General features: G+C 63.0%; 1 protein-coding gene across 9 annotated transcripts in view; it reads left to right on the top strand.

Annotated features, from left to right (window-relative positions):
- The window catches only part of PHF20 (PHD finger protein 20), a 37,751-nt gene that overhangs the window by 6,496 nt on the left and 15,019 nt on the right, over positions 1-16,236 (top strand). For 6 of the 9 annotated variants that reach the window (XM_029049036.1, XM_029049033.1, XM_029049034.1 and 3 more), the window contains exons 2-9: positions 1,755-1,869; positions 6,967-7,138; positions 8,385-8,469; positions 10,030-10,109; positions 10,731-11,109; positions 13,023-13,133; positions 13,723-13,842; positions 14,314-14,499. In XM_029049036.1, coding sequence (XP_028904869.1) covers positions 1,787-1,869; positions 6,967-7,138; positions 8,385-8,469; positions 10,030-10,109; positions 10,731-11,109; positions 13,023-13,133; positions 13,723-13,842; positions 14,314-14,499 — 1,216 coding nt within the window. In that variant the 5' untranslated portion in view covers positions 1,755-1,786. The remainder of the gene's footprint in view (positions 1-1,754; positions 1,870-6,966; positions 7,139-8,384; positions 8,470-10,029; positions 10,110-10,730; positions 11,110-13,022; positions 13,134-13,722; positions 13,843-14,313; positions 14,500-16,236) is intronic. The other 3 variants (XM_029049032.1, XM_029049035.1, XM_029049037.1) reach the window with 3 other exon arrangements.

Here is a 16,236-nt window from a genome sequence, read left to right as displayed (position 1 = left end):
GGCGTGCTCCGGCTTTGTAAATGGAAACGTGTGTCCATCCATCCCCATCTGGGATCTCACGGGGAGCTGCCCCGGGAAGGTGATAGAGCCCAAGCCCGAGTCCGAAGGACCTGGGTTCCAATCCCGACTCCGCCACTTGTCTGCTATGTGACCTTAGGCAGGTTTCTTCGCTTCCCTCCGCCCCGGTTCCCTCGGCTCTAAAATGGGGAGTAAGACTGAGCCCCACGTGGGACGGGGACTGCGTCCGAACCGATGACCTTTCAATCACCCCAGGGCTTAGAGCAGTACCCGGCACGTAGTAAGCGCTTAACAAATACCACGATTATTATTATTATTATTACTGTCGAGAGTTGGCCAGTCCTTGGTCCAGTTGTCCCGCTTCCCTGCCCCTCCCTCAGATTTTCCCTCCAGCTGTCCGGGGCCGCTAAGCCGCCTTTCCCCCCTTTCCCTCTGCTCCTCCCCCTCTCCCTTCCTCTCCCCTCAGCACTGTGCTCATTTGTATATATTTTTATTACCCTATTTATTTTGTTATTGAGGTGTACATCCCCTTGATTCTATTTATTGCTATTGTTTTTGTCTATCCGGCTCCCCCGATTAGACCGTAGGCCCGTCAATAGGCGGGGATCGTCTATCTGTTGCCGAGTTGTACATTCCAAGCGCTTAGTACAGTGCTCTGCACATAGTAAGCGCTCAATAAATACTATTGAATGAGTGAATGAGAGGGTCGGTGGGTTGGGGGGAATTGGGGTTCGGGGGGCGATGCCAGAGCCTGGACCCGGGGGAAAAAACCCACATCTGAGCCCCGTGGGTCATTGGTTCCAAGGCCTTCTCGGGGCAGTGCCCGATCCCCTCAGGGACGGTACCCCAGCCGCTGCCCCCCGATTCGCTTAGAACCGGGGCTGGGAGTCAGGACCCGGGTTCTAATCCCGGCTCCGCCACTTGCCCACTTGGGGACCTCGAGCAAGTCACGTCTCCCTTTTGTGCCACCGTTTCCTCCTCTCTAAAATGGAGATTAAATACCCAATCTCCCTCCCTTTTAGACCGGGAACTTCCCTACCACTTAACTAAGTGTTTGGGGATACTAAGCGCTCGACATGTATCCCAGTTGTTATTTCTACTATTATTATTATCGTTAATATTATTATTGGCCAGGCTTCATCCAGAAGGGTTTCCCTGCTTCCGCCTTCCTGACCTTTTCCCCGCATTCCCCGCTCCTCCCTCTCAACACCCCCTTCCCCACCAAGCTTCCCTTTCTAGGAAATCTTGTCGGGGCACTTGTGTGGAGACCTTTCCCTCCATCTGCGTCAGAAAACGGTTTGGCTTCACCCTCCGGTCCCGTCTCGGGCGAGCTGTCGGTCCCCTTGCCGGAGGGCTGACCCCCGGGGGGCCGGGAGGAGGACGTGATTTGGACTTTCTGGAGCATCTGGGGCCCCTTGTCTCTGCGGCGGGTCAGAATCCTCAGAGCCTGGTGGCCGGGACCGACCCGCCGGGCCGGCCGCGAGGTCAGGACGGGTGATTTCCGAATTTATCCCGGCCCTCGCCCTCTTCCCGGGAGCCAGGGCGGTGGGGCGCGGCCGGAGCGTGCCCTCCGGGGCGCCGAACCTTCCCTCTCAGCCCCCTGAGAGTGTCTCCCACTCCCGAGCCGGTCCTGGCCGGGGCCTCGGCGGGGGGGTGAGGGGTCGGCGGGGCGGGCGAGAGTCCGGGGATCCCCCGGCCAACTCCGACCCCCTCCCTGACCCGGTTGGCTTTTGCAGGCGAAGAAGGCGGGCCCCGCGGACAAAGCGCGATGACCAAGCACCCCCCGAACAGAAGAGGGATCAACTTTGAGGTGGGAGCCCAGTTGGAGGCCCGGGACCGATTAAAAAACTGGTATTTTCATTTCATATTCCATTCGCTGTACGTCACGGGGGAAGAGTGGGGGCTTCTCTGGGTCAGGAGCGGCTCGTCTGACCCCGCCGCGCCCGGGGGCCGGGGGCTGCCGGCGCTCCCCGCCCCCCGGGCCTGGGCGGGCTGGGGGATGGGGCCGCCGGCTTCCTCCTCCTCCTTTCCTCAGCCGCGAGCGGTTTCTGCTTTAGCAGGGTAGACTTGCCTCTCCCCTTCCCCTGTGCACACCCCCGCAGCCCACACCTACCCACGCGTGCGCAGACGCTCACCAATCGATCGATGACGGTGTTTATGGAGGGCTTACTATGTGCAGAGCACTGCGCAAAGCGCTCGAGAGAGCCCAGTCCGACAGAATTAGCCGCCGCCTTCCCTGCCCACGACGAGCTGACGGTGCAGAGGGCTGCCGGCAAGATCTTCTGCATCCCCGCTGCCCAGAAGAGGGGTCGCCCTCCTTGCCACATCCGGGAGGCGTGTAGTCGAGGGTGGAAAAGGGAGAACAGAGGCGCGGGGAAGGTCCGGAACCCAGGAGCCCTGGCTCCCAGACCTCTTTGTCGCGTCTCGTCGGCGTTGACGGTGACAAGGCTGTGGATTGGGGCCCCCGCCTTGCCCTTTGGGCCCAGGGACAAACATGGAAGGAAGGGCAGTCCACGATGGCGGGGATTGGGTAGGAACAGGACTGGGGATAAAATCCGGGGACGTGAACGGGTCCCCGCGGGACCCGCGACCTCAGGGACGTGGCTCCGGAGATGTGCAGAGGGCAGGGTGGGAGGAAATGTGGACGCATGGGATCGAGAGGGGTCCGACGTGCCAGCTGCGAAAAGCTGCGCGCTCCCCCCGAGGCCAGGCGGGGTCTGGAGGCCCCGACTGGCATCGGAGGCCGGGGTCTGCGTGCCTGGATCGAGACCGGGGCGGGGTCTTGAGTGCCCGAGCTCCGGTCAGGTGGGCGAGCGGAGCCTGAAGCGCGCGTGCTCAGATGGACGCCGAGCGGGATGCGGGGTGCCCGCCGTCGGATCAGGGCCGGGGTCCGGCGAGGTCTGGAGCGCGCGGGCTCGGATCTGGGTCGGCTGAGTTCTGGCGTGCGCGTGTTTGGATCCAGGCCAGGATCGGGTCATTCTGGAGCGTTCCAGCTCGCATCTAGGCTGGGGTCGGGGGAGGCCCGGGGTGCGCGGGTTCAGCTGAGGTCTCTCCCAAGCGCTTAGCGCGGTGCTCTGCACAGAGTGAGCGCTCAATAAATACAGTTGAATGAACGAATGAGGTCTGTTGGGTAGGTGCTCGGATATAGGCCGAGGTCAGGTGTGGTCTAGAATGAGCGTGCTCGGATCCAGTCCGGGTTCAGTGACATTTGGAGTGCACAAACTCGGATCCGGGCCGGACGCGGTTGAGTTCGGGAGCAGGCGAACTCGGTCCTGCGTGAGAGGGATCGTCTGGAGATGCGCCGAAGCGCTGGGGCTCACGGCCCCGTCTCAGTTCTGGCTCGGAGTGAGCCCCCCCCCGCCCCCCCGCCAGCTCCCGTGAGCCCTTCAAGCGAGCACCGTAATTTGCCGGGCTCTGCCCGGGAAGTGCCCGTGCGTCCGGCGGGAGGCTCAGGGAACACGGGTTGCCGAGGTCCGACGCCGTAAGAGCCAGAGAGCGGAAGCAGGCGGTGACAGCCGGCAAAGGAATCGACCGTGGCTTCCGCACCGGAGCGTGAACCCCCTCGTGAGCCGGCCACGGTTGGTGAGGGTGGCTCGGGGGCTTGGGAGGGGGCCGGGGAGATGGGAGGGGGTCTCCTCCGATCGGTCAGAATCGTAGAACGGTTGTGGGGGTCGCTCGTCTCCCCCTCGTGCCCCCTCAACCTCGCTCCTCGGGGCTCAGGCAGGCCCGAGTACGTCCGATGCCGAGGGGCCGGGGTGGGCACCACTGGGTAGCCACGGACCCTGTCTTGCCCCTACAGGGTGGGCTAGGGGACTACCTGTAGGGGCGGGGCCGTGAGCATCACCCCCTCGGCGCCCCTCCCCCGGACCCTCGGGAGGGAGGACGTTCACCTGGACCCCAGCAGTTTCCTTGGGCGGATCTTTTTCTAGAGGGGCTCCCGCGGTAGCGGGCTTGGGCTTGGACCCCTGGGTCGGAGGGCCCGTTTCCGGCCGGGGACGGCGTCCCACGGGGCCCTGGAGAGGTCGAGGTCCAGGGAGGACGAAGCATCCAGCTGGGTAGCACGGGGGTGGGGGAGTGGGCAGAGATCAGTCGGCTCTGGCTTTCTTTCATCCGTCCGTCCGTCGGCGTTTTCGGTGGTACTGAAGGACTTGAGCCCGTTCCAGAGTGGCGGCGATGGCGGGGGGGCAGTGTTTGTACGTTCTGGCAGATGACGGAATGAAGTCCCCCTTTTACCTCATCTGGAAAATGGGCATCGGGACCGAGAGCCTCACGGGAGACCCGGCCCGTGCCCCATTTGATGATCTACTCCATCGCTCAGTTCGGTGCCTGGCGCAGAGTAAGCACTTAAACACCATTTAAAAAAACAAACAAAAAGTCCCCGGCTTTGAGGAGCTTCCCTGTGCTGCGGGGGGAGATGGGCAGATGCCCCACTCTGCCTTGCTGGAGTAGAAGCGGGGAGACAATCATGACGGCGAGGGAGCGTCGGCCCCCCCCGTTCTAGGGGCTCGGTCGTGAAAACGGGAAGCGGTGGCCGAGTGGATCGAGCCCGGGCCTGGGGGTCGGAAGGCCCTGGATCCCGATCCCTGCTCCCCCACTTGTATGCTGTGGCCTTGGCCAAGTCGTTTCACTTGTGGGCCTCCTCTGGAAAATGGGGATGGAGACTGTGAGCCCCACGTGGGACAGGGACCGGGGTCCAACCTGATTCGCTTGTGTCCACCCCAGCGCTTAATCCAGTGCCCGGCACATAATAAGCGCTTAACGAATGCCATTATTATTATAATTACCATACGTATTCTGTTGGAGGCAGCCTGGGGGAAAATCCTGGGGCTGGAAACCCCTCACCTGTCTTGCCGCCCGTGCAAGTCACTGAATTGCTCTGGGCCTCGGTTTCCCCCGTTGGGTGAAATGGGGAGAGGGTCCCCGCTCTCCCTACTTAGACTGGTAGGTAGGCCCGGGTGGGACGGGGTCTCCGACTGAGTGACGTGCCTCGGTGCTCAGCGCGGGGCGGCGCTGAATAAATACCCTAATGGCAGTTAAGGAAGAATCAGTGTAGACGTGAATCCAGTGGGAAACACCGTCGCCTCGTGGAAAGAGAGTGGGCCTGGGAGACAGAGGAGTTGGGTTCTGATCCCGGTTCCGCCCCTTGTCTGCCCTCGGACCTCGGGCAAGTCAGTTCATTTCTCTCTGCCTCAGTTACCTCATCTGTAAAATGGGCATAAAGAGAGTGAGCGCCACGTGGCACACGGTTTGTGTCCAGTCTCATTGACTTGTATCTACCGTAGCGTTTAGTCCGGTGCCTGGCTCGTAGGGAGCCTGTAAAGAGATATCACGGTTATCGTTCTCTGTGCCTCAGTTGCCTCATCTGCGAAATGGGGATGAAGATGGTATCCGACCTGATTATCTTGCGTCTGCACCAGCGCTCGGTACGGCGCCCGACTCATAGTAAGCGCTAGCCCAGTGCAGAACAGACATTGTGAAGGATGACTGGGATGGCGTGCCTCGGGGAGGTGGTGCTGGGTTGGGGAAGGCCTCTTGGAGAAGGCGCGACGTTGAGGAGGATTTTGAAGATGGGGAGAGAGAGCCAAGGCCCAGGGGAGGTTGAGGGGGAAGGGCTGTTTTGGCAGAGGGCAGAAGGGGCGCGTGGGTTCGGGGGAGGGTGCGAGTCGGAGGCCGGAGAGCCAGACGGGGTACAGTTCGCTTGGTAAACTTGGGGACGGTGGTGAGGTGTCCCGGAACCCGACCCTCAGGGATTCTGGTTTGTTGTGAAGAGAAATGAGGGCCGGGGGGGAGTCCCCGGGTAATCAAGTGTGCCGTCTTTTCCACCGTGCGGGTCATCGGGGCTTCACAGTTCTCAAAGGCTCCGACGAGTCTAGGACCCAAGGGAAATTTTCAGGTAGAGAGCGATGGGTCTCGCGGGTAGGAAGAGGAGAGCCCTGGAGGAAGCCTCCGGGAGAGAAGTCTGGCGCTTGGAGAGAAATTCGGTCGAGAACGCGAGGCCCGGCCGCTCGGCCGTGACGCTCCGGACCGCACCCCTGGCCTTTGGGGTGGTCAGCCCTCACCGGGTGACCGCGTCGCCGTCGCGTCCCCGACCCTGGTCCTTCGGGAGCGAGGCGAAGGGGTTAGGAGCTCTGGGGACCGGGCTGGAGACGTCCTGGGCTGGGCCCCGGGAGAAGAAGTTCTTCTCACCCGTGTCCTGACTCTGGCCGTCCCCCCTCATTTCCGACAGACGGTGACTCTCCGCCCCCCCCGCTTCGAAACCTTATTGAAGGCGCATCTCCTCCAAGAGGCCTTCCTTGACTGCGTCCTCCTTTCCTTTCTTCCTGATCCCTTCTGCGTCACCCTGACTCTCTCCCTTTATTCATCCCCACCCCCCAGCCCCCCAGCGCTCATGTCCATATCTGTCATTTATTTCTCTTCATGTCCGTCTCCCCCTCTAGACCGTAAGCTCGTTGTGGGCAGGGAACGCGTCTGGTATATTCTATTGTCCTCTCCCAGATGCTTGGTCCGCTGCATACCGTAAGCGGTGGATAAATAGAGTTGACTGGCTGAGTGGAAACACCTCCCCCCACCAGGTCCTCGCTCCCCACCCCCGAGGCTCCGGGCCATGCCCACAGGTGCCCCCCAGAAGTTGGCACTTTTGCCCCGTGGGTCGATCGGGGGAAAACGTCCCCGGCCGAGCCATCCGGGGCTGCGGGGTGGGAGTGGACGTTGGGGGTCGGAAGAGGGTGGGCTCAGGGTCCCGGCCGAGGGGTGGAACCTCACTCTCCATCCGGCGGGCGGGGGGCGGGACCATTTTCACCCCCACGATTCCCGGCGAGATCCGAGGGCCCCAGGGAGGGAGGGAGGGAAGGAGAGACCCCGGAGGCGGCCGCGAAGCGACCGCCCCGAACCCGGCCCCCCGGGGCGTGGCCTCGCCCCGTCTGAACGGCGCCGTCTCTGTCGGCTCAGGTACCCGGCTCACATAGAAGAGATTGACTACGAAGAAGGCAGAGTCCTGATCCACTTCAAGCGCTGGAACCACCGGTACGATGAGTGGTTCTGCTGGGACAGTCCTTACCTGAGACCCCTAGAGAAAATTCAGCTGAGGAAGGAGGGGCTGCACGAGGAAGAAGGACCTTCTGTGAGTAATGACAATTGCGATCGTCGCCGTCGTCTTCGTGATAACTGGGGGGGGTCGTTGGACGATCGCTCGCTGTGTGCCAAGCACCCGAATTGAGCGCCGGGGTCGAGCCCCCAGTCTGAGGAGGAGGGACAACGGGTATCCAACCCCCATTTTAGAGGAGGAAACCGAGGCCCAAGCGACTTGCCCGAGGCCACCCAACGGGCAAGTGGCAGAGCCGGGATTAGAGCCCACGTCCTCTGACTCCTGGGCCCGGGCTCTTTCCGCTAGGCCACGGTGCGTCAACGGACCACGCCACCTCCCTCGCCGCCCGGCTGAGCCGGCCAGTTGGCCAGCCGCCTGCCGGGCGGGCGACGGGGGCTTTGAGCATCGAGGGCAGCGGTACCTGCCCAGAGGACACAGCGGGCACGGCCCTTTGAGCAGATTCCTCTGAGGGCCTCGGGCCTCCCACGGGGAGAGAGGGTTGAGGTGAAACATAGTGTGGAAAGCGTGGAGGGGCCGACCCAGGCTCTGGCCAGCCCATGGGCGGGCGGGCCACCAGACCCCGAGCCCGTGGGTGGCGGGGGACCGGTCCGCAATCCGGGCCCCGTGGCTTTAGCCCTTGTTATTGCATCTCCCGCTCCCCTTCATCTTCTCGGGGCGCTGCCGGGCCCCCCCTTCTAGAGAGGCCCGGTCTATTCAAGCAATCTATTAGCTAATCGGTAGTATATAGTGAGCACCTGCTGTGTGTTGAGCACTGTACGAAGCGCTTGGGGGAGTTGGACAGAATAAGGAAGACACAACCCCCGCCCTCAAGGAGCTTCCGGGCCCGCAGGAACCTTCTTGCTTCTGCCAGACGTGGTCCCGGTGGGCTGGAGCTCGGCCGCGTCGTGGGAAGAGAGGCCAGCGGGGCCACTTGGTGTCCCCATTTCATTCCTTGGAGGATCCGGTTCCAGTTCCGGGGTCCGGAGTTGTCGCGGGAGGCGATCCTGCCTCCGGACCACCCCCCCACCGGGCCGCAACCTGGAATCGGACCAGGGGTTTAGGTCGAGGGGCCGGACCGGAGGGGAGGGGCCGGAGTGTGTGCGCACAGAGAGCTTCTGGACCCCAGGGGGAACGTCCTCCCAGATGGGGCGGGGTGGCCGTCGGCGGGTTGACGGGCAGTGCCCCCTGCCACGGCCCCTTGCCCGGCCTCCCGCCACGGACCGCGAGATGACGCGCCGGGAATTCCTCATCGTGTCGGTTAAGGCGTTTCTCCTTCCCCTAGGAATTTCACCTCGACGAGCAGGTGTTGGCTTGCTGGTCGGACTGCCGCTTTTACCCGGCCAGAGTCACGGCTGTCCACAAGGACGGTAAGGCCCGGCCGCCTCAGGCTGCCCGCGCTCTGTGTTTGTTGGGGGCGCGCGGGGGCGGGAGGTAGAACAGGCACGTTCCCTGTCCACAACGAACTTACAGTCTAGAGGGGGCTTAAAGCGTAGAGGGATCTTACAGTGTAGAGGGTGTGCGTTCCCCTTTACGAGATTTTTCAAGCTAAATTTTTTTTTTTTTAAGGTGTTTAAATGCTTTCTATGTGCCAGGCACTGTATTAAGCACCGGGGTAGAGCCAAGCTAATCGGGTCGGTCGCAGTTCTTGTCACACGTGGGGCTCGCGGCCTTAATCACCATTTTGCAGAGGAGGCCCAGAGAAGGGAAGTGACTCACCCAAGACTACAGAGCAGACAAGTGGCGGAGCCGGGATGAGAACCCAGGTCCTCCTGACGCCCGGGCTCTGTCCACCGGTCCGCGCTGCTTCTCGACTCTTACCCCTGTCGTTGCAGCAGGGGTCTCCCCTGTAGTCCTACCGCCCGCCCGTCCGGCCTCCCGGGCATCCTGGCGAGGGGCCGAAACCAGGGGGGTTTGCATGCCCCCCAGGCTGTCACCCCGTGTTCTTCCTGCCGCCGCTTCGGCCCTGCCGGCTTCCTGCCAAAGCACGGGCCGGGGGTGGGGCGGTGGGGCGAGTTCGGGGCTCCCCGGGCGGGTTCTCCCCGCGCGTCTTGGATCGGGCGCCAGCGGGGCATCGGGGAATCTCCCTCCCCACGGTCCAGGAGGCGCGGTTGGCTCAAGGCTTCCGTGACCTCGGGCGGCGGGTGGGGAAGGAGAGGGTGGAGTTGGACGGGATGACCGGCCGAGGGTTGGGGATCGTAAGTGGGGCCGGGCGGGGGACCGAGGCCGGGGGGCAACGGGGAAGCCGGTTTGTGCCCGTGGCGGTTCCGTGCGTCAGCTAGGCCTCTTTGCCGCCTCCCCACCCCCGTGCCCGCCAGCTTAGAACTTGGCCCGGCCCCAGCCACCTGGCCGGTCTTGGCTTCCTGACGGAGCGGGGCCTCCGGGCGGCCCAGCCGCAGTCAGACCCGTGGGCACCGGATGTGGCGGGGCTGGGAGGGACGGGTTTCTCGCCCCCCGGGACACGAAGCCGGTGCCGCCTCAGAGCCGGGAAGGTTCCCCGAGTTCCCGGCCGGAAGCGGCTTTCGGGACCGACCGGAGAGGGTTGTCTTGGTTTCATTCTCCAGCTTTCTCGGCAGCCCGCGGGCCTCAACTCGGCGGGGATGTGCCGGTGGGGAGTCTTTCTCTTTTCTTGTAAAAGAGTCGGAGGAAGAGGCCCCGAGGATTCCCGTCCGTTGACCTGCTTTCCTACCTCTCATTTTCTCGGTGGACCCGCGGGCGTGGCATTTGGGAAATGTCCCCGGCCCGCTGGGGCGTCCGGGCTAACGCCGTCGACCGAGGGGGCCACCGAGATGGGAAGGTCGAAGAAAACCTCTTCTCGAAAACCTCTCGCTCCCCGGATGTGGCTTTCGGGGCGGGAGGAGAGCGAACCTTGAAACGTCGCCTGTCTCTACCCCTAGTTTCGGGATCACATTGTTTTCTTGAATTTTTAGGTACCTACACTGTGAAATTTTACGATGGAGTAATTCAGACCGTCAAACCTATTCACGTCAAAGCTTTTTCCAAAGACCAGGTGAGAATCCCGGCTTTAGGCTCCGTGCGGGGTGGGGGATTGAGTGATTCTGAACTCACTCTAGCTGCCCGAGCAGGGAAAGGTTTGCCTTTTCTCCCACTCCCCTCTGCGTCGCCCTGACTCGCTCCCGGCCCCGTAGCACTTACGTAGATATCTGCTGCCCTGGCTCCCCAAGTCCTGCCCCCAGCCAGGTTGCTCTGGACGAGCAGATCGGCAGCTGGGGAGCGGAGACTGGCCTCCCCGGGGGTGGGTGGAGTGTGGCAGAGTCCGCCCCTCCGGACCGTCTCTGCCTGAGCGTGAGCCGCATCGAGAACCCGGGGAGATTCCGGCCCGTTCTTTGGGAAATCTCTTTCCCCGTTGGTATCGGACCCCCGCCGCCCGGCTTCCTGCCTCCCTGGGGCTGCGGAAGGGGCAGGAGAACCCTCCCTCCCCCTTGACCCGTGTCGGCCCAGGCGGTCTCAGAGCCTTGCCGTGAGACGGGCCAAACCCTCGTGGGTCACCCCTCCGTAGCTCCTCCGGAACTCGGAACGCCCATCTCCTCCGTGCCTGTGGCCGGCTCCCGGGGGAACGCCGGCGCGGAGTGACGGGGCCTTTTCTCCCCGCCCTCTTGACCCGTTGTAGAACATCGTGGGGAATGGTAGGCCTAAAGAGCGAGATGCGAAGCTTTCGTCCCCTGCCCACCGAGAGACGTTTAAAGGGCCGAGAAAAGCCGTCCCCGAGGACAAGGCCTTGAGGGCCGAGCCGAGGCCCAAGCTTCCCGACAAGGAGGGGAAGCTGGTCGGTCCCGAGAAGGGCAAGACGCCCGACAAGAGCCTGCCCCGGAATGGCAAAGAGGACAAAGAGAACATCTCGGCCAACGACGGGGAATTCCCGCTAGAGGCGGCGGGGGCAGCGGGCACGGCGGAGAAGCAGGCGGACGAGGACCCGGCCCGGGGCCTGCCGGAGGTCCCGCGGCAAGCCAAGCGGAGGCGAGGCCGACCCCCGGCTCTCCCTCCCTGCGGTGAGTCCCGCCGGCGGAGCCCCGGCCGGGGAGAGAGCTGGGCCGACGGGCAGGCGTGGCCCAGGGAGAGAGCGGGCGTTGGGGTCTTGGCCCGTGAGAACCCTGGGGAGCAGGGGAAGGGGGCGAGGGCCCGGCCGCCCACCCTGCGACTACCCAGTGGGAGAGCTCGGAGGCATTTAGACGCCCAAGGGCGCCGGAGAGCCGGGGGCCACGAGCGAAGCCCCCTCTCCCGCCCTCGGGTCCGAAGAGTCGTAGCTCCAGGCGTTGCTCCCTCCGGGAGGGTAGAGATGTCAAAGCCGGCCCCGGTGCGACTTAAATCTCAAGTGGAAGGGGTAAGGAATGCAGTTGCAGGGGAAATGCCGACGACGGCCTAGGAAGGTCGCGGAGACCGGGTGGGAAGAGTTGGTTGGAACGCGTGCGGCCGGAAGGCCGGTAAAGCGGCGGTCGTCCCCGTTGACCCCGTTGGCGTCTGCCAAACCCTAGCGCAGAGCACCCGTATTGAGTGCTCGGGAAAGGCACAGGGATAAGAGGGATCGATAAAAAAAAAAAAAAAAAAGTCCTGGTCTTTGCTGAACCCTTGCTCTGGGTTGTGCACTGTGCCTGAACGAAACACGGGATCATCCCGGGGGACACGTGAGAAATCCCCGTTTTATACCGGAGGAAACCCGAGGCCCCGAGAAGCGAAGGGACTCGACCAAGGCCGCACACGGCAGGCGGGTGGCGGAGTCGGGATTAGGACCCGGGTTCTCTGACTCCAGGCCCGAGCGCCTCCAGAGTGCAGAGCGCTGGGCCCGGCGCTCGGGAGGGCGCGGTCGAAGTCAGAGGCCCTCAAGGAGGTGACGGTCAGTTTAGACCCAACGTCCCGCCTCAAGGCAGAGGGCGCGGAGAAGCGGGAGAGAGACGAGGCGAGGGAGCCGTCCCATTTGTCGAGCGCCTCTCCGCAGCGGCTCTCCCTTGTCTGGGAGGGGGAGTCCCGTTCGAGATGGGCAGTGGAATTCATTCCATCATATTTATTGAGCGCTTACTGCGTGCAGAGCCCTGTACTAAGCGCTTGGAAGTACAATACAACAGTAGACAGTCCCCCCCACCGAGGGCTCCCAGTCTAAAGCGGGGGAGACGGACATCGATACGATCCTCGGGGCGAGCCGGCCCTCGGAGAGAGAATCCTTCCGCTCTTCGTCTCGGTAGGCGATCGCTAGGGCCGTGCCCGAGACCTCAGATTTGGGGAGAAGAGTCGAGGGAGAGGGGTCGGACCAACCGGGGAACGAGGGCGGTTGGGACGTGAAGCCCGAAAACGGGTCGACCGAGGAGGAGGCGGGGTCTCCGCAGAGCCGTGGCCGTGGCCGTTAGGGTTTCCAGGGTGCTCGTGACCGGAGCGGCGATCCAGGGAAGCGCCGGAGCCTCACGTGCTTCGTCCCCTGCCCACCGAGGGATGTTTAAAGAGCCGAGAAAAGCCGTCCCCGAGGACGAGGCCTCGAGGGCCGAGCCGAGACCCAAGCTTTTGGCTCACGTGGCCAAAATGGTCCCCCGACCCCCAGGGAGATGGGCGGGCGGTCCGGCGCCCGCCGGACTCCCGTGGGAGAGACGAGGCTTGTTTGAGCTCGGGTCTTCTGCCCGAGTGACGGGGGAGTGTCAGTGGGCTGTGTGGAGGGAGATCCCCTCGAAGGCCGGAAGCGGACCCCTTCGCGCCGGAGGCGCGGGAATCGGATCCGTCGGGGCCGCGGCAGAGGCGGGGGCGGCTCCGTGTGGACCCGGGGACGGCCGCGGGGACGCGGCCGGGTTTCCTAGCCGGGCTCGGAGAAGCGCGCTCTTCTGCTCGTGCTGGGTGCGGCTGGGCTCAACACCAAATCAGGTTCTTTTTTTTTTTTCTTCTTCTTCTTCTCGTTTCCCTTTTTTCGGTCTTATCGCCTCAGTAGATCCAAATTCTCAAACTTTGCAGTCAATAGCGTTGGAATTAAGAAGACGGAAAATCTCAAAGGGAACCGAAGTCCCGTTGAAACGGTCCCGGCTTGGCAAAAAGCCACGTGAGTATTTCTGCGGGCGGGCGTGCTTCCCGACCGTGCAGTCGTCTCCGAAGGGAAATTTGGGGTGGGAAGGAGAGGATGGCATCGGGTTGGCAGCCCTCAGGTAGCTGAGGGTAACAGAAATGGTGGTTCTTCTTATTCATAATAATGATATTCAGCACTTACTATGTGCCAGGCACTGTAGTGAGCACTCGGGTGGTTACAGGGCTATCCGGTTGGTCACAGTTCCTGTCCCTCGTGGGGCTCGGTCTCATTCCCCATTTTACAGAAGAGGTAATTGAGTCCCAGAAATGCCAAGTGACTTGCCCAGGATCACACGGCAGACGAGTGGTGGAGCCGGGATTAGAATCCGGGTCCTTCCGACTCCCTGGCCCGTGTTCTGTCCACGACATCCTGCCGCTTCTCTACCTGTTAAGCGCTTACTATGTGCCGAGCACCGGGGGAGAGACGCTAGGTTTTCCTCCCTCCTGGGGCAGCGTAGGAGTTAAGAGCCGAGAAGGCGACCGCCCCCCCCCCCCCCCCACGCGCCCCGGCCGGATGAGTTTCCGTTCATCCCCGGCCGACGGCCCTTCCCGTTCCCGGTTCCCAGCTCGGGAGGATTCGCGAAGCGCCCCGGGCCGCAGGGAAAGGAACGCGACCAGGAGACGCTCGTCGAGGCTGTGTCCGAGCGGGAGCCAGGAGGCCCCGGCCCCCGACGCCGTCCCGCCAGGTAGGCGACAGGGTCCGCGGGCGGACCGGTGGCGGCCACGGCCCGGCGGGCCCGACCGGGAACCTCCGTGTCCGACCGAAACCCAAATAAAAAGTCATCTGGAAATGAAATTCTCTAACGTGTGGCGGTGATTTCACAATCGGCTGCCCTTCCCCGAGGTGGGAGGCGGGTCGTCTGGGGGGGCGGGGGTGGGGTCAGCCTTCCCCCGTCTCCTCTCATCCCCTCCCCCGACCCCGTCTCCCCTCTCCGCCCCCGGCTCGATCCGGACGGGCGCGGGGGTCTCCTCTGCCCTCGCGCGTCCTCCCCTCCCAGGCTGAGCCGGGGGCCTTCCGTGGGGTAGCCCGGTCTGGGGTCTCCTCCCGCACCCACGAGGGGGGAATTGAGCAGGTGACCAGGTCTCCCCTTCCCCCCCGCGGCCTCCCTGGGGGTGGCTCGCAGGGGTCCCCCCAAGCCTCCCTCTTTTTCTCGTAGGTCAGTTAGCGCCTGCGGCCGCCCCATCTGCCCACTCCTCCCGGACACAAACGGTCCAGGCCCCCGGGGATGGAACGGCGCCATCGGCCCTCGGCCTGAGCTGCGGCTCGATGGAAGACCGGGCCGGAGCCCCCGGCCCGCCCTCTCCGCCGGCTGATTGGCAGATTTCGGCCGTGACAGGTTCAGGTTGAGATCCTCCCCCCCCCAGGCCTTCACGGCGCCCTGGCTGTGGCCGGCGGTCGAGAGCCGGGCGCTCGGGAGATGTCGGCGGGCGCCCGACCTGGCGCCCACGGCCGCTCTAGAGGACGGACTGGAACCGGGCTTTCCCAAATGCGACCAGCGGGACGCGGGACGGCACCCCGGGAGAACCGGGGGCTGCTCTGGAGCGTTGGGCTAAAACGTGGCACTCCTTAAACACCCTCGACGGTGTGGGTGCCCGTGGTCCCGTGTCCTGGCGACGCCTGGGTGGGCCGGCGCCTTCCCGGGCACAGCTTCTCCCCGAGTCGCTGGTTTCGGTTGACGCTTCCCCACGAGCCCGAAGCGTTAATCAGGGATTTGCAGGGAAGACCGAGAGCTGCCATTTTCTTCTCCTGGCCCTTTATCGCCCCACTCCCCGGTGATCATTCAGTCAGTCCCGCTTATTGAGCGCTTACCGTGTGCAAAGAGCTGTACTAAGCGCTTGGGAGGGTACAATAGAACAACAGAGAGACACATTTCCTGCCCACGATGAGCTACCGGTCTAGATCCTGTGACCTTTTCTCCGTGGGTAGACAAGAAAGGCCTTGGGGACTTGTCAGATAGTTCGACTTGGATTACGTCAGGGGAGTTGGGAAGCGGCCTGGGAGTCAGGGCACCCCGGTTCGGATCCTGGCTCGGCCTCTTGCCTGCCGTGTGACCTCGGGCAAGTCGCTTCCCTCTCTGGGCCCCCGTTCCCTCATCTGTTAAGTGGGGATTTAACGACCGTTCTCCCACCCCGAACCCTGGGGAGAGCGGGGACTGTGTCCCACCTGATTGCCTCCTATCTCCCCCAGTGCTTAGTGTTGGGATACGTGACACGTAACAGATAGCATCGTTATTATTGCTCTTATTATTATTAGACTAGACCGAGGGCTCTCGCATTTGGGATCCGAAGCAGGCTCTCGGTCAGCCCGAAGTGGCTCGATCTTGTCGGAAGAAATGCCCAGCGTCGATTAGAAAACGTTAGAAAAAGAAGCAGGTCTCTCCTGGCGATCCCGGCTGTCGGGGGTCATCCTCACGCCCAGTACCGAGCTCCGTCCTCCAGCACCCCCAGGAAGCCCTCTGGGGGTGTTGGCTTGGCCTCGTCGGCCCCCTGAGTTGCCCGTCGGTCGATGTGCTGACGGCATCTCCTTGGCACTCCCGTGTGCCCAGCACTGCGCCAGATGTAGAGGTGGGATCGTCGGGATCCCACAGAACCCCGGGTTGCCCGGGCCGAGAAAGATGGGCAAACGGGTTTTTGATCGCCCGTTTTCCATTCGAGGAAACCGAGCCACAGAGAAGTCGTAGTCGCTTGGCCGAGATGAACCAGCAGGCCAAGGCAGGACCGGTTTTAGTACCGGGCTCTCTACCCGGCGCTGGGCTTAGTATTATTGCTATTATTTATGTTAAGCGCTTACTAATAATAATAATAATAATAATGTTGGTATTTGTTAAGCGCTTACTATGTGCCGAGCACCGTTCTAAGCGCTGGGGTAGACATAGGGGAATCAGGTCGTCCCACGTGGGGCTCACAGTCTTAATCCCCATTTCACAGATGAGGGAACTGAGGCGCAGAGAAGTTAAGTGACTCGCCCAGAGTCACACAGCCGACAAGTGGCAGAGCTGGGATTCGAACTCATGAGCCCTGACTCCAAAGCCCGTGCTCTTTCCACTGAGCCACGCTTACTGTGTGCAAAGCGCTGGGGT

This window comes from Ornithorhynchus anatinus, chromosome 21 (genome assembly GCF_004115215.2).
Source record: "Ornithorhynchus anatinus isolate Pmale09 chromosome 21, mOrnAna1.pri.v4, whole genome shotgun sequence".
In the NCBI taxonomy this organism is placed as follows: Eukaryota; Metazoa; Chordata; class Mammalia; order Monotremata; family Ornithorhynchidae; genus Ornithorhynchus; species Ornithorhynchus anatinus.
The sequence above is the reverse complement of the archived record's forward strand: the minus strand, read 5'-3'. Positions and strand labels throughout refer to the sequence as shown.